Here is a 27,943-nt window from a genome sequence, read left to right on the forward strand (position 1 = left end):
AAGCTTGTAAGAATGTATTTGAGTACCGCAAATATATTAAATACAAAAAACCAAAAATAGATACATGTTACGTGAAATCATACGAATAAAAAGTTGTTAGAGTCGTAGAATTTAAAATTCAACAAAGTTCTTAATTAAAAAAAACACTAAAAGTTTAGTCAATCTTCATTCATCATCTTGTTCATCTTCAAAGTTTAGCCTCAATCTTCATTATCACCATCAATCGGTTCGGTTCGGTTTTTTAAAAATGGAAAATCGAACCGAAACCGAAAATTTAGTTTTTCAAAAATACAAAAAATTTAACCGTCGGTTAATGTCTCGGTTCGGTTTTTTCAGTTAATTCGGTTTTGGTTCGGTTAATTCGGTTTTCTGTTCACTCCTAGAGCTTACTCACTCCTAGAGCTTAGGACTTCAGCCATTTTTGCCCCCTAAATCATTGACACCAAATTGATAAATCACCTTAAACATATCAATTAAACTCATTAAAGAATCTAAATCATTAGATCAGACGCTGCGGGTTCAAATTCACTCATGTGCTATAGTCCTTTGTTTAAGCTTGGGTGAAACACCATTAGGTGGATTAAACGTCACAACAACAAACCCTCATTTGGTAATTCTAAAATTTTCAAAATAAACCAATTGAGCACACTCATGATGGTCAAGTTGCCACGTTGCGTTGAGCCAAACGCGATTAGTTCATCAAGCTCAAGCTCGAAAATGAAGACCCGACTCAAGTTTTAAGGCCGGGTGGCTCTCAAACCCAAAACACACATGAACATGTTATGGCTCAATTACACTCCTGCTTATAACCTTTACTTGAAACCCAACCATACAACCAAATTTGAAAAGCAAAAAATGTACAAAATGCGAAAAAATTATAAATTAAAAGATTCATCCGTTTTTGACGCACTTTTAGTTTTGTACACGAGAACTACTACAAATGGTATCCGATGTCCAAATTGTCAAAGTCCCACCTCACCCTGTTTTAAAGATCAACTAATTATCATAACATAAAATCAACCACCAACGCGATAAGATCTTCCTCTAAACGGCCCACTCGTGTTACTAGCTTGTTGGGTCGTTGCGGTGTATGCTGGAGCTCCGATTCTGTACTTCGCAGCTATTTTATGTCTAAGCAACATCGAGTTAAGAAATTTCACATAAAATCAATGTCGCATTAGAAGTGGTAATTTAGACCCATTTATTTACCGGTCAATTCAGGTCGAGTTTTATCTCAAATGGGTCAAATAAAAAATTAAGCGAAAAGAACATGTCACACGAGTTAAACTTGAAAATCATCCATAATAGAAACAAACGTACATTTTGTTACCGATTTTAGCGATCAAGTTAACCTTTTATTGTCGCTAGTTTTTCAACCGGGTCAATTGTTATTTTTTCAAAGATTATTGAAATGGCGTTATATGTACATGCCACGTAACAATTTGTATATAAAATCAAGTTGGTTGGCTATAATCGGTAATAACTTGAAAAGGTTGGTTTTCCGTTATTGCCCCTAATTTGAAGTCGGTTGCTAAAATCCCCGTTTCTATTTCATGAAATTTGCCTAAATTGTAATTTGCCTATTAATTGAGTATATAAAAAAGTATAAAATGGGTTCCGGAACCATACTGAAAACGAACCTTTTCAACCCATGGCATTTTACTATCACGTAGCCCGCCCATTTATAAGTTATTATGCAAGAATAATAAAAAAAGGATACACCCACTTAGGAGTTTGCAGAATGAACTTTCCCCCAGCTAAAGGATGCAAAACCGTTAAGAAGTAGTACATGTGGCCCGCAATGATGCCATATAGATCAGGGCCAATTGGCGAACCAAATATTACATCCATAGCGAGCATGGCCCATGGCAAATAGAATGCCTGCAAATAGTGTCGAGAATTTACTTAATAGTCAAATATGGGTTAATTAGTCAACCCTAAAGGTCAAACCTGTGGTCAACTGGGTTCTAATATATGTAGGGTCTAGCTTGGTTTAAAAAGGCGCGCCTGAGGTGTGAGGAAAACACCTTATTTTACGCGTAAGGCGAGAAAATACATGAGGCGGCCTAAAGCGGCACATCAGCGGGTGAGGCGTGAGGCGATTGAGGCAGCGCTTCATGTGAAAACGTATGCTTGGTCCCATCTGCTTAAAATATTAACGTTGGGGCCCATCCGTAAAACATTACCCAGCCGTATTATATATATTTATCACTCTATCTTCAATTCAAACCACTCTTTAATTTTCATATTCAAACTTTATCTTCTCCAAATGTCAACCTTCTAGACAGTTCAAGTTTATCTTTTTAATCGGTTCAAACTCTGCTAATTATTACACAACTGTTTATGACTCGAGGTATTTTTCTTCATTATTACTTTTTACTATACATTTATACTTTATTTTATTATTAAATGCTTGTGTGATACAATTTTTATTTTTGACCGTCTTGTTTTCTAAGAATGAAGTGTTTTGCAACTTTTAAGTATGTTTTTATAATGTTTAACCTACGCATTAAGTATTCATGTTTAGTTTTACAAATATGTTTTATCTTTATAATTCATTAACAAGTAGAATATGTCATATATAATTAATTTTTAGTATTTTTTAAATTGGACGCCTCACATACCTGAAGCTCTCGCTTCGCGCTTCAGTTTTTTAGACCAAAATGTCTCACCTCGTCTAACGCCTTTTTAAACCAAGGGGTCTAGGCAGAGGTTTCAATTTGACCCATATTTATCACCAGCAGGTCGAGTGGTAATATAATAAACTAATCTGCTAACAATAATACAAGTCAGAAAGATTGAAAAATTTACAACTAATCTCTCATATATTCGTATTTGCCCATCCAAATTTCATAAACATATTATCATGTTGCAACACTAAGCATATTTATATATTTATCCATTACATAACAAATATAATAAAATAATCTAATTACCAAATTCCATAAAATAATGTTCATTTAGAGAAACATGCTATATGTCGGTGATTTTAAGAGAGCTAATTACTTGGATGCCCCTATGGCTTGCCCGCCTAAATTGCAAGTTTGGTCCTTAAGTTTGAAAAAACATGTATGCTCCCATTAGTTCTAAAACTCGAAATGGATGAGCATTAGTTTTTCCAATTAAGCACCTTTAAAATGACTAAGATACCCTTTTATAAAATATAAAAAAAATATAGAAAATAAAAACACTTTAACATTGCACGATTGCAAAAATTTGGATTGAATCTTTGGTAAGTTTTAGGAAGTCGGAACTGGTCAGTCTATCTTATTGAGTCACTTGAAGAGGCATAGTCAAATAGAATTTATTTATTTGTGTGATTTTTGTTACTTATGTTATTTCTCTATTTAGATTTCTGGATATTTCTGTGACATTTTCTAAGAGAGAGATGTATATAATATGCTAAATTTATAATAATTATAATTATAAATTATTATAAATTTAGCATATTATAGGCTTCAGAAATAAACTGACTAAGCAACAAAGGAAAGGTACACCTAGAATTAGATGGGGAAATTTGAAGGACGACAATCTTCCACTGTTTAAGGACAAACTCATGTTGCAGACATTGATCTGAATAGATGGGAACTCAACTCAGATATGGGAAGCTATGGCGACAAAGATCATTCAAGTAGCAAAGGAGGCTCTCGGGTCACAACAGGAAAGGCAGGTGGACATAAGGAGTCTTGGTGGTGGAACGAGGTCGTACAGGACAAGATAAGGGACAAACAAGGAAGTTTTAGGGAGCTTATGAGGTGCACGAATGAGGAGGAGAGAGTGAGATTGAGGGAGACTTACAAAACGGCCAAGAAAGAGGCGAAGAAGGCAGTGTCAAAAGCAAAGAACACGGCATATAAACGGATGTATGAACACTTAGAAACAAAAGAGGGAGAACATGTTATGTTTAAAATTGCCAAAGCTAGGGAGCGTAGAAGGCAAGATCTAGGACCTGTGAAGTTTATAAAGGATACGGATGGGCATGTACTGTTTAAGAAGCAGGACATCAAGCTAAGATGGAAAACCTACTTCCAAAACCTTTTTAACAATGGGAGAGCTTACCAAGAAGAATATGACTACACAACCTTGCAACGACAACAACCGAATAATTGCTACTGTCAACGGATCACAAAGGAAGAGGTGCAAACTGCGCTCAAGAGAATGGGAAGAGCTAAGGCGGTCGGCCCAGACAACATACCCATCGAGGTGTGGAAGTGTTTGGGAGAAGAAGGAGCCATGTGGTTAACGACTTTGTTCAATATTATCCTCAAATCTGGTAAGATGCCAGACCAATGGAGAAGTAGCGTCGTAGTCCCAATCTATAAGAACAAAGGAGACGCCCAATGTTGTAGTAACTACCGAGGAATCAAGCTACTAAGCCATACTATGAAGCTATGCGAAAGAGCGATTGAGATTAAACTTAGACGGGAAACTCAAGTTACGGTGAACCAATTTGGCTTTATGCCGGGGCGTTCCACCACAGAGGCAATACACATCATAAGAAGTTTGATGGAAAAGTATAGGGAGAAGAAGCGAGACCTTCATATGGTGTTTATTGACCTAGAAAAGGCGTACGACAGTGTGCCACGCCAAGTGCTTTGGGACTGCCTGGAGAGTAGAGTGGTCCCAAGGAAATATATAGAGATAATTATAGATATGTATGCTAGGAGTACTACAAGTGTCCGTGCACCAGTGGGGGACACTGACCTCTTCCCCGTGGAGGTAGGCCTCCACCAGGGGTCAGCGTTGAGCCCGTTTCTTTTTGCTGTAATCTTAGACGAGTTATCAAAATCGATTCAAGAGACACTCCCGTGGTGCATGATGTTCGCAGACGATATTGTGTTAGTTGCTGAGAGAAAACAAGATCTTAACATGAGACTAGATGAGTGGCGAACAACCTTAGAGGGAAAGGTTTAAGGATTAGTCGCTCCAAAACCGAGTACCTCCATTGTGATTTTGATGGAGTAAATGACAATGAGGACATCCATATCACCAGTGAAGGGCAAATGGTCCCACAGGTAACGAAGTTCAAGTACCTAGGATCGTTTGTTCAGAGCGATGGGGAGTTAGACAGTGATGTGGCACATCATGTTCAAGTAGGATGGTGTAGATGGAGAGCAGCCACAGGTGTATTGTGTGACAGGAGATTCCCAACTAAACTAAAAGGAAAGTTTTATAGGGTCGCAGTTAGACATGCAATGTTATATGGAACAGATTGTTGGACCATCAAGAAGACACAAGAGCGAAAGATGGAGGTAGCAGCGATGAGAATGCTACGCTGGATGTGTGGGCACACAAAGTTAGACAGAATAAGAAATGGTGTGTTTCAGGAGAGATTAGGGGTAGCTAACATATCAGACAAAATAAGAGAATGAAGATTGACATGGTTTGGACATGTGAAGAGAAAACAGATAACGAATCCTGTAAGATCTGTAGAAAACATTACTATAGAGGGGAGGAAGGGTAGAGGCCGACCTAAATTGACTTAGGATGAGAGGATTAGGCATGATTTGCTAGACTTAAACCTCTCTGATGACATGGTTGAGGATAGGAATTCTTGGAGACGTAGAATTAAGGTTAATGATTTCTAGGGAGAAAGTAGTAACTTAGGGGCTTCTCTTTACCTTATTTTTGGTCATACGCCATTATGTTATTCTCATTATGTTATTCTCATTTCTTATATATATATATATATATATTTGGGAGTTTATCCTTACTATTTCAATATATCTATATATTATTATCATTATTATTACTAAGTGTATTATTAATTATATTGCTGTTGAACTTGGATTCTCATACATATGATTTTTAGAGCTAAGGGTCTCTCTGGAAGCCACCTCTCTATTCTATTGGATAAAGGTACGGTGTGCCTACATCCCACCCTCCCTAGACCCTACTTATAGCTTTGCTATTGGTGGGATTTTTCACTGGGTATGATTGATTGATTGATATAATTAAGTTCACCAAAAAATTTGCTAAATTTATAATAATTATAATTAAGTTCACCAAAAAAAAAAAAGAAACAGAACATACCTTTAGTTGAACGAGGCCGTAAATGTTGATGTTGGCATTTGGAAATTCCCTGCTCCACACATACAGGAGCATAAAAACAAGTGATACCCCCAAAAAGAACGACTCAATGAAAGGAATTAATGATAATACCTATAAAACCAGATATAACGACAGTTAAAAAAAACTACAGAGAGAGTGACTTGAGGTCTTTAAAACCATGCAATATAATAAGGTCAATGCATATAATCAAGACTAGATTTCAAACATGGTTAAAAGATAGGAGTGTTCACAAACGTAAGCAAGGCAGCCGGTTTGATGTTGATACATATGTATCTATGCGTATGTATCATAATCATGAACCATTTCTATCAATATAAAATTTTTAATACAAATTAACAATTAGAAGTATTAGATTTTATCTAGCATCTTATTTCTTCTAATCGTATTTAACATAATAATGACTTACAAACTTTAAGAAATACACAAAAATTACCTGTTTTTGTAGTGGTGTTCATCGGTTTATTTGGCTTTGTACTTTTTTTCCCTAACCGAAAACCGAACCTATCCAAATTTAGAAATGTGTCTAACCGAACTGAATTCAACCGATTAAACCGATTTGTTCAGTTCAGTTATCTGATTAAACCGGTTAATATTCGACTGAATTTGATTTGGTTATCCGAATTAGCAAGATTTGTGGAACCGAAACTTTCTTTGGCCCTAACCGAAAAACGATCCGGTCCAAATTTAGAAATGTGTCTAACCGAACTGCATTCAGCCAATTAAACCAATTTGTTTAGTTCAATTTTCCGATAAAACTGGTTAACATTGGACTGAATTCAATTCGGTTATCCAAATTAGCAAAATTTGTGGAACCAAAAACCAAATTCACAATTCAGTTCATTTTTTCCGGTTACAAATACTGTTTGGTTTTCGGTTTTTTGCACGCCCCTAGGTTTTTTTGCTACTCTTACATTAACTTATGCCCGCACAAAACTCAAAATATAATCATACAAATGAGTTGCATCATGATAATGTAACTTCAGTTTTTTACATACCAAAAGTGTTAAAGAACCAAATATCATCATCCATAAGAAGTCTGCTGTACGCCTATTAAAAGGCCCGCTTTCCAATTGAACTCCATATCTTGCTCTAATATGAAACAAATTAAAGAAATCAGAAGTCAAACGATAAGCATTGACCAATTGAACTCTAACATACATGAACACAGGTATCGTGATTAAATCAGAAGTCACTCACATCATTAGTAAGCGGATCCCGAAATTGATAGAGAAAGGGCCAAGAAAGAAGAAGTTTGTAAGAAGTCTCCACACCTGAAATATTAATTTGGTGATAAATTTAAACAGGCATATTACAATCATTGTGAGACTCAAAATTAGGGGTGTGCAGGAGCCAAGCCGCTCGTGAACTACATGAAATCGGCTCGCTAAAAGCTCACTGAGCCGAAATTTTGAGCCCGAGCTCGAGCTGGCTCGCCAACTTAAACCAGCCTATATTTATATAAACTTTACTTACATATAAATATACATATTTATATATAAAAGCTATACTTAACATATATAAAAATATTTAAAAAATTAATTGATACATTATAAATGAACCAAGATGAGCCGAGCTCGAGCTTTAGAAATACTCAAACCAAGCTCAAGCTCTCGTGCGTTAAACAAGCTCAAGCCCTAGCCTAGTCGAGCTCAGCCCCGGCTCATTTACACGTCCCTAATCAAAATATTATCATACTTGTGGTGGAGAATCGATCACTTATTTATATTACAAAAACTATACTTAATATTTTGCTTAAACTTGGAGATGACAAAATGAACAGGATAGGTCCAAAATGGTTCGGGTTAGGACGGATAAGTTTTGGTAAGGGCACATTGGGTTGACCCTTGACCCACAAACACTTTTTTGTCCATTTTATATTTGATTATAACTAATAACGCATTAATTGTAATTAAAAAAAAAAAACAAAAAACAAAGAAAAACAATATCACAATAAGAGCATCTTTATCATAGATTTTTAAGGGTTTTTAAAGTTTCCATGTTATGCCGCATCACATTAAGCAACCCATAAACCTTTTCTTTTTATAAATAGCCATGAACGACTTCTAGGAATTTAGACCTCACATATGCGTGAAACACAAACAATATGGCTGAATAACAGTTGAACCGTGTTTTAAAAACAGGACCAACTCTTTTCAACCCACATGAATCCCATTTATCTCATTTTTAGTCTGGGTATCTGACCCGTTTGAGATAAAAGAGAACCCAAATCGGCCTTCATAAGAAACTGAGTCGCATTCTAATTTTTTTTTCAGCAATCAAGAGAGAACCCGTACCTGAAAACGATAAAAGACCTCTTCATGGAGCAACGCAATATAATAGATTGGCAATAACTTTAGTGTAGCTGCTGTTGTAGTTAGCAAGCACAAGGTCCCATAGGCCTTGCTTATAGGTGGAAGTGAATTGTACCATCTGAAACATGGTAAATAGACTAATAGAGATCAGTGCATTAATGAAGAAAGATCCGATCACATATTAAATGTCCACAAAGATATATGACCAGTTTCTCTTCAAACTAAAATTCATTATATGACACATTTGATGCGTTAGAAATAACACACAACCCAATAACCCATCCCTTCAAGAAGCGTTTCACTTGTTTTTCAAATGTATGGATATCCTAGCTCAAAATAGATAAGCATTTAATCATGCAAGCCAAAGTGTTAAATTTAGTACTTCTGCTGACTGTTCTTGGCAATTTTCAAGTGAAATGTAGGACATTTAAAACTTGGTCCACCTTGCATTCCTTTTAGGTGAAGGTTTGTAATGTTCCATCATTGAATGCCATATCTAGTTATTACCATCTTGCATTCATTTAAAATATGTATTTTTCAATTTTTATACATCCGTATAAAGAACTAACGGTCATATCTGTGAGACATTTATTAGTTTATGGATATCCTATATCTTACGAGTGGTATAACAACAAGAGTGATATCATTGATAAAATACTAGATTGAACAGTATGATACTATAATTACATTGCATATTGATATTAAACCTTTGCAATTCACATATTTTCTTTTCTGGCATGCTCCTTTCAAAGTAACAACTAACAATGTTTCATTTTTTAAGCATCTAATCACAAAATAAAGAAACATTATCAACACAAAACGCATGCAACTGCAGCCATTGGTATCAGCTTCAGTCGAATCATCCTTCATACAAGATTTAATGAACATAACTATATTTAAAAGCCATAAGTTTCTCTTCTTCTATACTTAATTCTAAATACAGCTATAGCCTGCCATCATATCATGCAGTAAGTTCTTTCTTCACTTAAAACCTATAAAATTATAATTGATTCCAACTGATTATAAAGGCATGTCAAGGCAAACATAAAATTATGTGAAAATACATAACCTTGAAAGCATAATTCAACAATCTTTCCAAATTGATACAGTTAGTGAACCTAGGGGTTAAATACTTGTACTCTCCAATCCAAGCACAGTTCCTTCTTTGGATTTCAACCACACAATTTATAGACTAAGGTACTGATTGGTAATACTACACATTTTCACAATCTGGTGTAACAAATAGCAACTAAACATATACATCAATCATGCCACAATTGTGCAGAATTCACAATTCTCTCTATACCTTTCCCCAAATTCCATAAATCATAAATAGGAAAGAATATAAACAATAGCACATTATGTATTAGGCTTTCTTTAGCCTTGTAATTGGAGACTTTCCATCTCGAATTTGGTAATCAGAGACTTCCCGTCTCAAATTCGGTTATTATGTTTTAATAACTGAATTGTTTGTTTTTTAAGCTCTAGATTCTATGGCATTGCTTTTGACAGTTCAATCCATAACCTATGCAGTCGATATCACCAATATATCGGTGATCGGTGACATATTGGTTATCGGTCTGTTGGTAAAATACCAGTCAAAATATCGCTCAGAATATCGGTACCGATAACATCGGAGATATTGGCCGATATTTGACCAATATTCCCGTTTTAAGCCTTAATTATCAATTTTTAATGTTCAATGTCAATGTTTTAAGTCTTAATCGGTTCCTATTTGCAACGATTGTTAGTGTTTTGCAAGTTGCAAAAGGTAAATTTGTTAATGGTTGGAGAGTATACTGAATTGTTAGTGCAATTTTACATGATATTAAACCGCGATAACCGATATCTCAAATATCGGTCCTTTACTGCATACAGCTGAATCATGAAACTAAACAAGCTAATTAGCTAAATAGCTAAACCTGAATTACATATTCAAATTACACACTTCAATCGGCGTCAATTGACAAACGTATAACACAATAACCGGCAGCTAATGAACACAAAAATTGTAATATCCGAATTTTTCAGATAATAATTATAATAGCTAAATTTTATGATAATAAAATAAGATGATTATTTAAATGATTATGGTTTAATGGAAATTGTATTGAATTTAGAATTTCGTTGGGAACTCAAATTTGATATGTAATCAAATGGTATTAGAGGTAAGATAATATATATACGTGGGTTAACTTGTTAACGATATATATATATATATATATATACATATATATATATTATCACTTATGATTTGAGTAAAGATACCATTAAGTAGAATTTGAATATTATTATTGTAGTATATCGTTGCAAACTCATATAAATAAACAATTTAAATAAATAGATAGATAATAAGCACACCTAATCCTAAAATTTCAAGATATAATTTTTGAACTAGTCTTATCACCTCCAAGTACATCATTAATTAAAAGTGTTAGTATCTCGTAAATGGGTAGAACGTTAATGAAATATAAGCTAAACTTTTTAACATAAATACTATTTTAACATACACATGAGTAATAATAACCAAAAGTAAAAGGTTACTTAAAACAAACACTAAAGTAAAATGTTTGCTAAGTAAATGTGGAAATAAATTATGAAACAAAGTAGAGGGACCATTATTGCCTTTTCGTGAAAACCAGTTTGAAGAACACATGATCTGCATCTCTTCACAGCCGACTTACGTAAGGCTATCTCAACAAACCATACGGCTATATCGGGATTTGATTTTGTTTCAAATTCGTTAATATAGATACATACGATAACAATTCCAAGGAATGTTCATTGATTAAAAATCCAATAAATCTTAATCTTTCCCTGCCGTCAACACCACCACCGTAATCCCTACAACTCGCCGGAGAAACGTGGGCACCGCAGCCACCTCGAGTTCTCGCTGACTCCGCGGGTAGTCACACACCACCGTTCGCCTCCGCTCTCTGTGTTTCCGCATTAAGCCGCTATGTACCGCCACCGTGAATCCCCCACCTTGAAGGTAACAGCCTACTCTTTGATAAATCGTTCGTTTGGTTGAATATGGATCTTAAAATTTTGATCGATTAGTTTCCGGCGACTAAGATGTTAAATTGGAACCCGATTCCCGTTTTTAAAGTCTTCGTTCCGTTTCATTCAGTTACTGAGGTAAGGACTTCCGACTCTCTGCTGCTACGCGTTCCCTAAATAAGCTTGTGTGAGTTTGGTTATTCCGGCGACTAAAACATGATTAATATAGAACTTTGATTTGGAAGAAGATAAGTAGTAAGCTATATTGAATTGATATCTATTAAAAAAAAAAAAAAAAAAAAACGACAACTCATGTACGTCTCTGTCATGCAATTTTTGAACTAAAGCTTTTGGGTATGGATATATTATTTCTTTTGATTTGTTCTTTTATCCACACATGTTTAGTAGATGCATTATATAATAAACAAAGTATTATGTATTGTTTTTTTTATTACTTCAACACATGAATAAATAAAGTTTAGTAAAATTGTCACCTTCTGGAAACTTAAACGTTCTTGACAATAATTACTAAAAACAAGCATGACAATAAGCTTCTAACAATAAATCATAATTTTAAAAGTCCTCGTCGTCGGAAAAATCAGTTAACCAACTAATTGAACTTTTGTAAGTTAACTGGAAGATAATTTTAATGTAGGTGCTAATTCGTGACGAATTGAGAACTACCCGAATTTGTTTACGTTTGATTTGTTAAGGTACGGATTCTGGTTTCTGTCACTCATAGTATAAATTATATTCCGTTACTTCATTACGGTTTCTGTTTTCGGTTACTTATAGTATTGAATCTATTCCGTTACTTTGTAGTACGGATTCTGTTTCTTGTTACTTCGTAGTACGGTTTCCGTTTTTGTTACTCTTAGTATTAATTATATTCTGTTACTTGGTAGTACGGTTTCTGTTTTTGTTTTCTCTTAGTATTAATTATATTCTGTTACTTGGTAGTACGGAATCTGTTATCGTTTACTCTTAGTATTATATATACATTCCGTTACTTCGTAGTACGGATTCTGTTTTTGTTTCCTCTTAGTATTAATTATATTTCGTTACTTCAGAGTACGGATTCTGTTTTTGTTCACTTTTAGTATTGACTCTATTCCGTTACTTTGTAGTACGGATTTTCGTTACTCGTCGGTTATATTTTGAGTTCAGTTATTTTATATAATATAATTTAGTTATACGACTTTAGTTCAGTACTCTGTTACCCGAGCATTTCTGACTTGTCGTTGGGGCGTCAACGACATGGCACTTATCGTGACAGTGCGTAATCAAAGTTCACGGCGTCTCTGAAAGTACTCATGTAGTACCTTGGCCACTTAGAGGCGTATAGATCGATCTTAGCTCCGACTCCTGACTCCTGACTCCTGACATGGCACTTATCGTGACAGTGCGTAATCAAAGTTCACGGCGTCTCTGAAAGTACTCATGTAGTACATTGGCCACTTAGAGGCGTATAGATCGATCTTAGCTCCGACTTCTGACTCCTGACTCCTGACTTCTGTTTGAGATGGAACAATGTGTGCACGCCACCCACACCGTCTCTTTGGTGCATGGACTAGCTAGCTGTGTACCCCTCTGTTTCGGCTCTGGGTGCTTCCGTATTACACGACCTATTTATTTTAACATCATCGTCGTGTATTTTAGTAATTATATTTTGTTTCGCTATATTTCTGGTCCGTTTTGATATGTGTATATGCATTTGATTAAATTTGAGTATATTCAGATTACGTCCCGATCGTGTATCGGATTATGTTTCGCATTTAATTATAGTTCAGTTAAATGTTACACGTTATATGTTACACGTCACACATTATATGTTACAAGTTATATGTTTCTGGCTCTGGGTGTTTTTGTTATAGTTCTGATATATTTCCGCATGCGTTTGACCATGTTCTGGCCAAGTGTCGGATCATACATCCGAATTTTATTAAGTATATGTTTAGGTAAAAAGGGTTGGTTTCAAGTTTGAATTGAAGTTCGTATATTTATTCTCTTACGTCTGTCCTTACCTATACTATTGTTCTTTCCGTTACTGGGCAATTTTTGGCTCAGCCGTGTTTTCTTGTTTTGTTTTTCTTATTTTGTTTTCAGGTAATACGGGATTCTGGGAATTTAGTGATGAGAGATAATAATGAAGTTCAAGTTTTTTTAAAGGCTATTCATTTTCGGTTACTTGAGTAAATATAATTTGACTTAGGCTTATTCGAATTTTGTTATGATGTCTGTAATAGTAACACGTTAGCCTGTTCCGGGTTGGGGTGTTACAAAAATAAACACAATTTACACAATTCAACCATCTATGCGACCTAAATAGCACGCATATTAGATTTACATGAACATAAACATGTAAGGATTAAAGAAACTACTCTTACAGTTCAATTAACAAATGCTAGACAGCTGAATCATGAAACTAAACAAGCTGATTAGCTAAACCTGCATTACATTTTCAAATCACACACTCCAATCGGCGTCAATCAACTTCAAAATTACAGATAACACAACAATCACCAGTTAATCAACAGATAAATCCTTCAAAACCTAAATACAAACATAACTAGCACGATTCAGTCATCTGCATCGCTTAAATAACACACAGATTAACAACACGAGTCGACTTAACACTAGATTTACATGAACTAAAACTGCAAGTCAACGAATAACGAACAATCGTACAGGTATAATTGCGTAAACATAAACATGTAAGGATTAAAGCAATGACTCTTGCAGTTCAATTTCCAAATGCTGAATCATGAAACTAAACAAGCTGATCACACACTCCAATTACTACGAAGAACACGACAATCGGCAGCTAATCAATCCTTCGAAACCTAAATTGAAGCCTAATTTACACGATTCAATCATTGAAGAAACACTAAGTGAACCCACGGGCAGATTATAGATAATCTGGGGGGTTAAGTAATGTTTCCCACGAGGATGAGGTCTAGCAGAGAAGGTTGTTCTTCAGGGGACCTGCAAAACAGACACCGTAAGCTCGTCACTGAGAAGGGGGGGGGTTCCTCCTTGTGACCACCCTCCGGCGTGAGAATCAGACTAGATTGCTTTGAATATAAGTGTATATTAAGAGATTGCTAGATAAGATTGAGATATCAGATGATGTCCTTACCATTCCAAGGTGTTGGAGTATTTATAGCCGAAGGTAGGTTTCCAAGCAGGTACAGCCGGCTGAATAGTATTCCTGTTCTACCAACAGTGGACTACGCACAGGCCATGCTGGTTGGTGGATAGGTTACGGCCAACAGTAGTAAGGTCGGCTGTATACTGTTCATTTACTGCCGGCTACGCACTGTTCCACCAACTGTAGGCTGCGCACGTCCCATCGTAAGGGTTGGTGAGTAGGCAGCGGCTAATAGTGACAAACAGTACTAGAGGGTGCTCCTCCTCGTATTGTTGTCGGTGAGCTGTCACCCTGTGATTAGTTCATGGGCTGCTCTGGTCAAATTGTCTGTTCCGCCCATACCTTAGTAGGTATAGTACGAAAGACCTTCCAGAAGCATATGGACTGGCTCATTTAGGCGGGAGTGTTCCCGCCTTGCTCATTCCTTCATGTGACTACTGAAGTAACGAATGCCTTGTGCGTGTAGCCTTGCTGTTAGTGCGGATAGCCTTCCATGATGGCTTGTATCCGCAGCTGCGGGAACAGGCGGGGTACTTCACCATTGGGAGGCTTTCCCTGCGGGTACAGCTGGCGTACTGCGCGTAAGGTTCTTTGAGCATGGTGGGTCCTGCTGGAGCAGTTGGTCATTGCGCAGACGTCCCTGTTCAAGGTGAGTCTTGCAGGTCCAACTGGGCTCTGCTGGGACCTACCTCTTCAAGTCCCCCCAGTCCAATGTTCTTCTCATGAATTATTAATAAGTGAGGTGAACTTTTGGACTTAGCAAGGGGTTTTGAAAAGGGTTTAGTTTTTCGGTTTTCCGTGGTGATTCATCCCGCGGTTTTCCTGATGTCACGCAGAAATTCTCGACTTTTCTGCTTGATCTTTGGGTGTGAAGCGGGTAGGTTTGTAACCTCCTCGCACGTCAGGAGCGTTGAGTCCCAGTTGTGTGGATTCTCCATGGGGTCTTGGTAGTTTTCAACATAGTGATCAATTATGCTAAAACCACCAATTCCATCTTGGAGTTTCAAACAATATAGTTCTCGACGTTCCCGTCGTGCGGGAATGTTATTCCCGTTTCCGCAAGCATGGCCCAGAAGATCCTTCTTGGTTTGAATTCCCTGCAGAGTGCTAAGTACGTGAAGGGTTTTGCCTTGACACTGTACCCGCACTCGTCTTACGGTTACTTTACTTCCAAGGTATTCCTTGCGTCAATTCCCTGCGGGTGCTAAGTATGTGAAGGGTTTTGCCTTAACACTGTACCCGCATTCGTCTTACGGTTACTTGGTTGCCAAGGTAAGGGGTATTTTCCCGCTTACTTTTGAATCTTTTTGAATTTTGAATTTTGAAATTTGAAGAGTTGGTGAAAGGATAAGAACAGTCCAAACCTCTGAAACGTCGTGCGACGGTTTCTTCTGACTGTGTCAGGACGTGCAGGAAGTTATGGTGACGTGACAGTACATGGTCATTCCAGACGCTTTTTCAGGCGCGTGGGCTCGATTTTTCGGGCGCGTGGCCGCGAAATTAATGGTATGCGTCCTGTCAACAGCTGTTGCCAGCTTGCTTTTTGCCACGTGTCATAGTTTCATTGCACCTTCGTTTTCTCTCTCTTCCGCATTAATTTCATCGCATTAATTGCGATTAGTATATAAAGGGGGAGAGGGTTCTTTGTAATCCACACTTTCACTCTTCTCTTCATCTTCTTTGCGATTTCCGGCGAATACTAACCTTTTCAGGCAAGCATTTTCCCGAAATCGTTTTCTTCTTTTACAAGATGTCTCGTGATCTCGAATCTGCAGTTGATGACAAGAGTACTGCTGGCGAGTGCCAGTGTGCTCTGCCTGGCGATCTGTATCGGTACGTCGTCAGGAAGTTCATGCTCGAGTCTCTCGAGCCTGAGTTTCCTGAACCCCACCAGACGGTGTACGATGCCCCCAGAGGCAAGATCGGGGTATATGCTCCATTCTTTGTCTATGGGAATCTTAGGTTCCCATTGACAAAGTTTGTTTACCGTGTCCTTGAGAGGCACGGTGTTCATTTGACCGAGTTGCACCCCATGGCGATCGCTAAGATTCGCCACTTTGAGTGGGTTTGCCGGATACTGGGCATTGAGCCCTATGTTGACCGCCTGATGACCTTCTACACTTGGAGGTGCATCCAGGGGTGGTACACGTTGACAACCCGGATTAAGGGTTTAAAGATCTGCGCGACCGAGCGCAATCTTCGCTCGTGGAAGCGGGAGTTCTTTTTCATATCCGCTCGCGCCATCCCCATTGCCATGAAATTCAAGAACGGGCAAGCACTTCCCAGCCTTTACGCCTCCAGCTACCAGGAGGCGGAATGGTTTGCGAAGATATCTCGGGTCCAATCTCCGGTTTACCGGTTTGCGGAGTCCGGGATGGTGATGCTTGGGATGAGCCGGGTGTGGAAGGAGGCTAATGCGCGCAAGATTCCGATCGTCCTCGAATACGGTTCGAACTCTGTTCCTTATGGTATGCCTTTTTCCCTTTTGTTGATTTTGAATTTCTTCTAACTTCTTTCATGTTTATTTCAGAGGGGAACGACTTGCAGTCGCTCCTAAACCCGCGGGAGGCTGACGGTCCCGCACGGATGGGTACTCGCGCTCTAGATGAGAACGAGTTGCCCATCCTAGAACAAACGGCGGATCGGTTCGTGGAGGTCTATCCGCTAGGCCATGAGATCCTTAGCGCCCGTCGGCCAGGTAAGGCGCTCTTCGACCCTCGACCCCTCAATGTTGAAACCTCTGCTGGAATTCCTCTAATCGTATGTTCTGATGAGGAATCCGCAGATGGTCCTCCGTTGGTGCGGAAGAAGAAGGTTGCCGGCGGGAAGGGGAAGGAGAAGGCCTCCACTGCCGATCCAGCGCCTCGGTCTGATTCGGAGATCGAGAGCGAAGAGGTGGCGGGGAATCCCGGTGGTGATAAGACCACTGCTCCGGAGGCTGCGACTGTCACCTCCGGAGAGCCCAAGAAGACGACGGTAACCGGCGCAAAGAGGCCGGCTCCATCGGGTTCGTCCCCGCCTCTCAGTACCTTCAGGCTCAAGAAAACCCGTAAGTACAATTTTCTTTTGCTTTTATCTTCATAGCTTAATATCGTTAACACTTATCTTCTTTACGCAGGCGTGGATGTTGACGCATTCCAGGGTGGAGCGCAGAGTGGTACCTCCCCGCCAATGACGGTAGGCCCGGTCAGCCTACCTGAGGCGACGACCCAGGCGGCTGCGCCTGTGCCTGCATCCGCTGGTTCAGTTGCTCACTCCTTTGAGCCGACTGTTCCAGCTGTGATGACGTCACCGCCGGCTGTGAGTGCTATTTTTACAGCATCCTTCACCGAGCTGGCGGTTACTATTGCTGCGGATTCCGCGGCGGCGACCGCGGCGGCTTCTACCGTGCCCCCGCCATCGGCAACGACGGCCGATCCATCAGGTACGCATGGGGCTTCTCGCCAATCTCTGCCACCTTCCCATCTGCCTGACCTCTTGGATGGATTTCCCTTGGGTTCAGGTGATGGGTTTGGCGGCTATCGGCCTGTAATTGACCCTACAGGTGCGTAGGGTTCTTTTGGCCCTTTTCATTTTTTTTTTTTTTTTTTTATATATCATCTTTTCCTAACTGCTTTATGTTTTTTGCAGTGTCGGATTCCAATGAAGTGTATGTTCCACGATGGAACATTCGCCGAGGAACAACCCTTCGCACCCCTGTGGAGTGCGTGGAATGGGCTCGTCACGCTGCTCCCAGTGGTGCGTTGGGGGAAGCCATGGCTAGCTACCAGGAGGGTAGGCTAACCAATGAGCTTCGGGTTCTCCTGGCCCGGATGCAGCCGCGCGTCGAGCTGCTTTGTCGTGAAAACGACAAGTTAAAAGCAGCTCGCCTTAAAGAAGTGGCTCAGGCGCAAGCTGTCCGGGAGGAGAACCAAAGGCTTTCCGCATTAGCCACGGAAAAGGAGAAGGCCTTCAAGGCCCTCGAGGTTGAAGTTCAGGCTCGACTCGAGGCCCGTTCCAAGGCTGCCCAAGCTGTTAATGAACAGCTTCGGCTGGCTAAGGAAACTGCGAGGAACGCAACCGAGAGGGCCACCAAGGCTGAAGCCGTTGCTGAGCCTCTACGCGTGGAGAATGAAGAGCTTAAAGCCAAATTAGAGGCTCTTCAGCAGGCTCATGATGCCTTGGCGATGGAGGACGCTAAGAAGCTTCAAGAAATACTGGACCAGAGGGGGGTGCTTGACCATACCGAGCGTAAGCTAAAGGGCGTCGAAGAGGCTGCGGCTAAAGATGTGTTGCTTGCCAACCTCAACAGGAGTGAAGCCGAACGCGCCCGTAACGAAGCTCAAGCTGCCCTCCAAGAAGCTCTGGTTGCCAAGGAATGGCTTCTTCGAGAAGCGTTGTCTCAGGTAAGTTTAGCTTCATGTCTTCACGCTTTTCTTTATAAATAGAAAAGGTTCTGATATTTGTATTTTTTCTTTGTAGGTTGTGCATCGGGTCTTCTCAGAGACGTCTTATGACGATGCTATGAGCGCAGCCCTCAACGCTTCTCATGAGGATGGGGAAAAGGCCGGCTTCCTGCTTGGTCTAGGGTTCGTTGAGAAAGGCATCCCGCCTTCCAACTTCCCTTTGTACAATGTTGATACTGAAGCTGTTTACGACCAAGCAGTGAATCAGTATGCCGCCTTCCCGCATCCGGTGGTGGAGAAGGTGAACGAAGTCGCTGCTGCTGATGATGGGCTTGCTATCCTTAGAGCTTTCCTTGAACCACCACGCTCTACTGATGGAGCTGGTCCAAGTGGAAGTGGTCCTGAAGCTTGATTCTGAAGATCCCTTTCCACCACTAGCTTAGCTTTTTGCTTTTGTATAGCTCTTTGAATTATTTGAATTTTGATGAAATAAAGATTGTGTTTGTTCTTTGCCTTGTTTATTTTACGCATGTTTTGATCTTAGTAATTTCTTTAGTACTTAGATAAGTTAACTTTTTAACGTGGTAAATTATAAGTTTGTTTCGCTTCCTCTTTCATGATTGTGCGGGTATGACCGTCACTTACACTTAGTAAGATGGCTTAACTTTACTTATATCTGACCTGCGTGGAAGTTTTCCTCATCTTTTCCTTTGAAATTTTCTAAGTGTTCAGAATAAGTTAACCTTTGAACGTGGTAGATGATAGGCTGAAGTTTTGCTTCCTTGCTCGTGATTGTGCGGTAGGACCGTCACTTGCACTTACAAGGATGGCTAAACTTTACTTACACCTGACCTGCGTGTAGGTTTTCCTTATTTTTAGCGTTGTGTTTATGCGGGTTTTGCCGCCTTCCACACGTAACGACTTACTTCTTCCCTCATTTATGCGGTGAATACCGGCACTAGTGTGGGAAGTTCATAAGTATAAAGGTAAGGCTATCAACACATTGTGAAAGGAGAATCATTTCCATTAGAAGTGGCTCTAGGCCTTTTCTTTACAAATTTGGAATTGATCTACATATAACATTTGCGTAATTGAGCTCCATTCCATGTTCTTGGGATGGGAGTGCCATAGAGCCTTTCGAGCCGGTATGCGCCCTTTCCCAGGACTTCTTTGATAATGTATGGCCCTTCCCAGACCGGGGCCAGCTTTCCTGGGCGTTCTTGGTTCGAAGCCTCGTTGTTACGCAGTATGTAGTCTCCTACATTGAAGTTGCAGAGTTTTACCCTCGTGTTGTAGTACTTTTGCATTTGTCGCTTGTAGTTCTCTTCACGCACTGCGGCTAAGTCTCTGCGTTCCTCGGTTAGCATAAGGTCCAACCGTCTTTCGGCATCATTGTCTTCTGGCTGAATCAAGACCCTTGGTGAGGGTAAACCAATTTCGACCGGGACCATGGCTTCAGTGCCATAAGTGAGACTGAACGGGGTTTCTCCCGTACTGGCCTTCTTCAGCGTTCTGTTTGCCCAAAGGACGTGTGGAAGCTCGTCCACCCAGCCGGATCTGTGTTCCAAGAGTCTTTTCTTTATGCCTTCGACGATGCTCTTATTTGCTCTTTCCACCTCACCATTACCTTGCGGGTGTGCTACTGAGGTAAAGGTGTGTGTGATTTGAAGTTCTTTCAGCCACTGTTGTAGCTTCTTGTCAGCAAAGTTGGTGCCGTTATCGCTCACCAAATTCTGTGGAAGTCCAAAACGACAAATAATAAATTCCCAAATAAATTTTTTGATATGTTTCGCGGTTGTTTGGGCTAAGGGTTTTGCTTCTATCCACTTGGTGAAGTAGTCGATGGCTACCACTAGGAACTGAACATTTCCTGCTGCTGTAGGAAATGGGCCTGTCACATCGATGGCCCACTTCTGAAATGGCCATGAAGAGGTGACTGGAACAAGTTCATTCTTCGGGCGGTGCGTGTTGGGTGCGTAGAGCTGGCAAGACCTACATTTTCTGATGTATGCCAGCGAAGAGGTGACTGGAACAAGTTCATCCCCGGCCAGAAGTATCCCGCATTGTTTAGCTTAGCTACAACAGCGCGGGGACCTGCGTGTATTCCACAGATGCCTTCGTGTACTTCCCTTAGGAGGTAGTCAGCATCTTGGTTGTCCACGCATCTCAAAAGTGGGCCAAGAAAGTTACGCCTGTAAAGAATGTCATCGATGAGTTGATAATTCAGTGCTTTACAGCGTAGTTTTCTTGCCTGTGCTTTTGACTCTGGCAGTGTACCTGTCGCAAGGTATTTTATTATTGGTGTCATCCACGTTTCCGTGCCGGTTTGGATGACACAAATTTCCTTGTGCGGGACCGAAGGTGTCTCGAGGAGTTCAATGCGGATATCATTTCCTAGGTGGGTAAAGGCTAATGATGCAAGCTTGCTTAACGCATCCGCAGATTTGTTTTCACTTCGCTTGACGTGTATTACTTTGCAGTCGTTGAAATCGCGCATAAGGGATTTTGCTTGTGCGAGGTACAGGGCCATTGTATCGTTCACGGCCGTGTACGTCCCGTTGATTTGATTGGCTACTAACATGGAATCCACGTGGGCTTCCAAGTTTTTCACTCCCATCTTACGCGCAATTCTCAGCCCAGCCAAGAATGCCTCATACTCGGCCTCGTTATTCGTACTTGGAAAATCCAGTCGAATAGCGTAAGTGTATTCGTGGCCCGCTGGGTTGGTTAGTTTCAGCCCTGTGCCTGAACCCTCGTTACTGGCTGCTCCATCAGTGTAGAGTCGCCAGACATCATTGATGTCTTGTGCTGGAGAGGGTTGAGCCTCTTCCTGGCACTCTTTTTCCCGCGATGCAGGCACTTCTGCAATAAAGTCGGCCAGAACCTGGCCCTTTATGGCAGGTCTTGGCTTATACTTTATCGCGTATTCCCCCAACTCAATTGCCCATTTGGCTAGGCGTCCCGATAACTCGGGTTTGCCTAGAACGTTTGCTAGTTTGAAGTTAGAGAGAATGGTGATTGGGTGACCCTGGAAATATCGTCTTAACCTGCGTGAAGCGTGTATAAGTGCCAAGACTAATTTTTCGAGGGTAGAGTACCGGGTTTCTACGTCTGTTAGGATACGGCTGACATAATAGATTGGCATCTGGATGCCTTTTCGCTCTACTAACAGGACTGCCCCGGTTGCTCTATCTGTTGCGGAAAGGTATAGGATTAACTCCTCTCCCGCTTTTGGTGCTGTGAGCGTTGGGAGTTCGATCAAGCGTGACCGAATCTCCTGAAAAGCTGCTTCCGCTTCTGGTGTCCAGCGGAAATGCGTTTTCTTTAAACATTTCCTCAACGTTGACACGAAGGGAAACGACTTATCCGCGTGGTTTGCCAAAAAGCGATTAAGTGCCACTAGTCGTCCATTCAGTGTCTGAGCCTGTTTGATGGTAGTAGGTGATTCCATTTTGATAATGGCTTCGACCTTTTCAGGGTTCGCTCTGAAGCCATCTTTAGTGACGATGACCCCCAAGAACTTCCCTTCTTCCATTCCAAAGGCACACTTGCTCGGGTTGAGCTTCATGTTTATCTTCCTGAGCGTGTTGAAAGTTTCTTCGATGTCTTTCAACATCGCTTCTGGGTCAGGGCTTTTGATGACCAAGTCATCCATGTAGACTTCCAAGTTCCTCCCAATTTGGGAATGAAACTCTTTGTCCATCAGGCGTTGGTATGTGGACCCGGCATTCTTAAGTCCGAATGGCATCATTTGATAACAAAATGTGCCATCGGGCGTCCGAAAAGCGGTTTTGTCCTGATCATCAACGGCCAGGTGGATTTGATGTACCCCTTATACGCGTCCAGGAAGCATTTAAGGCGGAACGGTGCCAACGAATCCACCTTAAGATCAATTTCAGGTAACGGATAACAATCTTTGGGGCATGCTTTGTTCAAATCTTTGAAATCTATGCACATGCGCCATTGTTTGTCATTCTTCGGTACCATAACGGGATTTGCAACCCAAGTTTGATATCTACTAACGCGTACGATGCCTGCGTCAAGGAGTTCCTTGACTTGGGTTCTACACGCGTTAGTTTGTTCTGGCCCCATTACTCTGCGCTTTTGTACGATCGGCGTAACAGCCGGATCGCATTTGAGCTTATGCTCTGCCTTACTTCGGGGTACACCAGTCATGTCAGTTGGTGTCTACGCGAAGATGTCAGCGTTTTTTTGTAATAAACGCTTGAGTAAGGTGCGTGTGGGATCAACAATTGTTGGGCCAATGGTGACGGCCTGGTCAGGGTACTTGCCGTTGAAGGCCCATCTTTCTGGTTCGGTGATGGTTGGTTTAGCCATCTTTGGTTTGGGTTTAGATGAGACAGATGCGATGCATACCTGGGGAATGCCGGTGATCATCGCTACACCCTCAGCTGTTGGCCATCCCATCATGCCGTGGACTGAGGATACCACGGCGTTGAATCTTGCCATCCCGTCTCTCCCGAAGAGGATGTCGTATGTATGGTGTGGCTTCCTCATCACGACAAAGTCCACATCTTCTGTGCGGGAGTGTTTCCCATCCGTAAGAGTGACAGGGAAAGATAGGATACCCAGGGGGTGTTTGTGCTGCCATCAAACCCTTCCATCGAGGCGCAGATCGTTTCCAGGCGTTCCTTGTCTTCGTCATCTAGCTTGTCAAAGAACTGCCTGTACATCACCGTTGACGAGGCGCCGTTGTCAGCAAGAGTGCGGGAGGTGATGTAGTGCCCCGGCTGGCTTTTGATGACGATAGGGCCTTCTTTGCTGGGTCCTCCTGGCACTCGCGGGAAGCGCACCTCAGCTTCCTTCCACGCACATGGTTCTATCGTTCGCCTTTTTCTTCCTCTGATCTTACCATGAACCATGTTGATGCTGATGTCAACGGGCTTTCGTCCGTTGCCTCGGTACCGGTTGTCGTTTCTTCCTCCCTTCTTGATTGATGCCACCAGGTGTGCCAGTCTTCCATCCTTGACGAATGCTTCAATAATATCCTTTAAGGATGTACACTCTTCCGTACTATGACCTTTTGTCCCGTGGAAGTCACAGGATTTACTCTGATCCGCATTAGGTCGTTGCCGGATCATTGGAGCCTTTGGCCATGGTAGCTTTTCGGTGGCAAATATCTCCGTGACGCTTTTGGTGAGTGGCGTCCACCGGTGCTTTTGGCTTGAAGGGTGTGTGTGATTTCTTCCACCAACAAGAGGGTGAGAGCTGGATGAGGTGTCAAAGTTTACCCTTGACTGCCAGATACCTAGCTTCCTCTTTTTGTTCTGCCGGGCGATCCGAACATTGTTCTCTCTTGTCCTCTGCGTGTAGAGGTGTGTACTCTGGGGAAGGTCCCTTCCCAGCTGCTTCTCCGTCTCGGCAAAGCGCTTTGCCGCCGTCATGATGGCATCCCATGTTGATGGCATGCCATCCTTACCCGTTAATGTGCGGATAAGCTCTGGGTATTCGGCGCCTTGGATGAAAGCGGCGCGAACAAGATCTTCACTTATGTTGCCGAGACTTAGCTTTTTGGAGTTGAAGCGGGTGATGAAGTCTAGTAAAGATTCATCCTCCTCTCTCACGCAGTTGAGGATCGTCCATTGTTCTTCAGTATATTTCCTCTGTTGGCTGAAGTGCTGGCTGAACTTGTTCTTAAAGTCCGCCCAGTCATATATGTGGTGGACCGGTAAACGATCGAACCATGCCCTGGCCGCTCCAACCAGAGTCATCTGGAACATATAACACCACGTGGGTTCCGTCCAGTTACTGACGGTTGCCCCCGCAATGAATCTGTTCAAGTGGTCGTCTGGGTCGGATAGACCATCATAAGTGCCAATGTTGGATATTTGTTTGGCACTTCTCGGGGCGATTGCTTCCGCAATGTCCCTTGCAAACTTTGACTTTCCTGCATTTGTAGCAGTTGGCCTAAAGGTTTTGGAGAAGTCACGCGGGTTTCTCTCCGCATTCGTGGGTTTAAAAGCTTCCCCAAAATTCCTTTTCGGCTGGAAGTCCGTTTCCTTACGCTTCCCTTTCGCCTTATGGCGAGGGTTTGCGTCGGTATCGGATTCTTCCCTCTCGTCGTCTGAGTGCTCGCACTCGCTGTTCATATTGAGATGTTGGCGAGTACTGCCGAATTCGTCAGCCTGTTGAACTGAACGCAAGCGTTCATCCAATTCAGCTTGGAACTCTCTCTGACGTGCTTCGGCCCACGCCTTCACTTGATCTAGTGTTTGGCGAGGGACCCTCGTTCGTTTTTCCAACTGGGCATCGGTGAACCCCAGTGGAATATTTACTGCACTTGCCCCGGCTTGGGTAGTCGGGGTAGTGTTCGTAAGATTTGTATAACCGCCGGTGTTCCCCCCAGTTGCTGGGGTTGTGGTTACCGGGGTTTCTTGGTCGGTTACTGGCCTTAGGACCGGAGTAACGTTAACCATTTCTTCAGAAATTTTGAAAAAACTAAATTAATTCTAGCTTTTATGCACGGATGGCGCCAATGAAGAAACACTAAGTGAACCCACGGGCAGATTATAGATAATCTGGGGGGTTAAGTAATGTTTTCCACGAGGATGAGGTCTAGCAGAGAAGGTTGTTCTTCAGGGGACCTGCAAAACAGACACCGTAAGCTCGTCACTGAGAAGGGGGGGTTCCTCCTTGTGACCACCCTCCGGCGTGAGAATCAGACTAGATTGCTCTGAATATAAGTGTATATTAAGAGATTGCTAGATAAGATTGAGATATCAGATGATGTCCTTACCATTCCAAGGTGTTGGAGTATTTATAGCCGAAGGTAGGTTTCCAAGCAGGTACAGCCGGCTGAATAGTATTCCTGTTCTACCAACAGTGGACTACGCACAGGCCATGCTGGTTGGTGGATAGGTTACGGCCAACAGTAGTAAGGTCGGCTGTATACTGTTCCTTTACTGCCGGCTACGCACTGTTCCACCAATTGTAGGCTGCGCACGTCCCATCGTAAGGGTTGGTGAGTAGGCAGCGGCTAATAGTGACAAACAGTACTAGAGGGTGCTCCTCCTCGTATTGTTGTCGGTGAGCTGTCACCCTGTGATTAGTTCATGGGCTGCTCTGGTCAAATTGTCTGTTCCGCCCATACCTTAGTAGGTATAGTACGAAAGACCTTCCAGAAGCATATGGACTGGCTCATTTAGGCGGGAGTGTTCCCGCCTTGCTCATTCCTTCATGTGACTACTGAAGTAACGAATGCCTTGTGCGTGTAGCCTTGCTGTTAGTGCGGGTAGCCTTCCCTGATGGCTTGTATCCGCAGCTGCGGGAACAGGCGGGGTACTTCACCATTGGGAGGCTTTCCCTGCGGGTACAGCTGGCGTACTGCGCGTAAGGTTCTTTGAGCATGGTGGGTCCTGCTGGAGCAGTTGGTCATTGCGCAGACGTCCCTGTTCAAGGTGAGTCTTGCGGGTCCAACTGGGCTCCGCTGGGACCTACCTCTTCAATCATCTACATTAGCAATACGAGTCGATTTTGACACTAGGAATCAACGAAATTAGATGAACTGAAACTACTAGGAATCAACAACGAGTAGTGAATAATAATATGTAAGGGTGGATTATTACTCTGCGGGAGAAGACATTGAAGCTTATTTCGTAATCTTGAAGAGAAAGAAACCACTGATGATGAGTATACATGTTTAGAAACCCGTTTTATATGGTTTTCGTTAGACTGGAAGGAAGGTTCCGGATTTAACCGACCCGTTGTATATGATTTAACTCAAGAAATGTTTTCGGGATCTTAAAGTTATATTTCAAAAAATACGGTTAAATAAAGTAAGTATAAAATGAAACGAGATTTACATGAAACCGGGTATTTGATATTTAGTTTTACTTAACCTTTGTTAAGTTTTACATAGGGCAGTTGGTTTAGTGCAAGTTTACACAATTCCGCTAATGTAAGCATCAAAATCCGACTTTTAAAGATTTGTTCGATTTAGTCGGTTCGGGACTTGATAAGGTACCAAATACCATAATATTTAAATATATGAATTACTTCAATAAAATCAGTAGCTTAAACAAGTTTGAGAATTTTTATTAATTAAAGTCCCAGACTCGGGGTTTAAGCAAGTGTAAAATCGGCCCGATCTTGGTATAAAACCAAATTTGATTCCAACACAACACAAAATTAGAAATATATATAATATAATATAAAATGAAACATAATTAAAAAAGGTTATGAAAGATTTTTTGTTTTTTGAACAATGACTAACTCGTTAAAACGAGAAGTTCGACTTTTACTCGGTTTTTACCTGAAACTTAGTTTAAAATAAAAAATATTAAAAGAAAGTATTTAAAAGAAAGTTACTAATGCAAAAACAACATAAAAGACGAAAGACAAAAACAAAAAATAAAATAAAAAAATATAAACAAGAAAAAAACAAAAAAAAAAGTACTACTTTTGAGGAGACACCCTACCTATCTCGGCGGATAAGTTGGTTTTTTCTAAACACCTTGGGTGTCTTTAGAAAATCCTTAATAATATTCATTATTATTTCTTAAGACTCTTCACCTTTGGAAAAAAAAACGTTACAGGTCTAATCAACCTTCATATATGCCGCCATACCACACATCATAATCACCATGAGGACATTAAACACGGGGATACACTTCAAACTCGCCAATAATATTCAAAGACACAAATATTTATTTATTTTTTAATTTTAAACGAGTTAGTAGTAGAGTGGTAAGAGAGATACTTGGTATTTCATGTGACCTAAGCTCGATTCTTGCCCCAACATTTAGTTTCAAAGGCACTAGGGTGATGATGAGAAACTAGACGAGTAGGTAGCTTTCATTAGTTGGATCCTTGAACTGAACATATTTTATCTCATTGCACTGCCTTGCCTTCGGGAGAGTGTTTATAGGTTTTGACCTTTGGTGAGGGTGATCAGACGAGTATATCCTGATGTGACGAATTTAGCCAGTAGTTCATTTAAAGAATTTGTTAGTCATTAAAAAAAAAAGGTTAAAACTTTGTTGTCTATGTGCTAGTGACGTGAT

At 41.2% G+C, this 27,943-nt stretch overlaps 1 protein-coding gene across 1 annotated transcript; it reads right to left on the minus strand.

Moving 5' to 3' along the window:
• Positions 1 to 899: 899 nt before the first annotated feature.
• LOC143540349 (derlin-1-like) lies at positions 900 to 26,567 on the minus strand. Its single transcript, XM_077033437.1, has 7 exons — positions 26,507 to 26,567; positions 8,367 to 8,502; positions 7,270 to 7,343; positions 7,068 to 7,161; positions 6,034 to 6,162; positions 1,721 to 1,881; positions 900 to 1,131 (listed from the first exon to the last, which is right to left on the minus strand). Exons 1-7 carry the CDS (start codon positions 26,521 to 26,523, stop codon positions 1,017 to 1,019), a joined length of 726 nt encoding a protein of 241 aa, XP_076889552.1. The 5' UTR covers positions 26,524 to 26,567; the 3' UTR covers positions 900 to 1,016.
• Positions 26,568 to 27,943: the final 1,376 nt, after the last annotated feature.

Source organism: Bidens hawaiensis, unplaced genomic scaffold (assembly GCF_021521415.1).
Source record: "Bidens hawaiensis isolate Kalapana, Puna unplaced genomic scaffold, B.hawaiensis_p1.1 tig00012228_1, whole genome shotgun sequence".
Classification (NCBI taxonomy): domain Eukaryota; kingdom Viridiplantae; phylum Streptophyta; class Magnoliopsida; order Asterales; family Asteraceae; genus Bidens; species Bidens hawaiensis.

What these genes read in the sequence shown, in the direction of transcription:
- LOC143540349 (XM_077033437.1), bottom strand. An exon ending in AGGTCTTTTATCGTTTTCAG is followed by an intron (nt 7,344 to 8,366) that starts GTACGGGTTCTC and finishes TTAATATTTCAG; the next exon opens with GTGTGGAGACTTCTTACAAA. An exon ending in TTGGTTCTTTAACACTTTTG is followed by an intron (nt 6,163 to 7,067) that starts GTATGTAAAAAA and finishes CTGGTTTTATAG; the next exon opens with GTATTATCATTAATTCCTTT.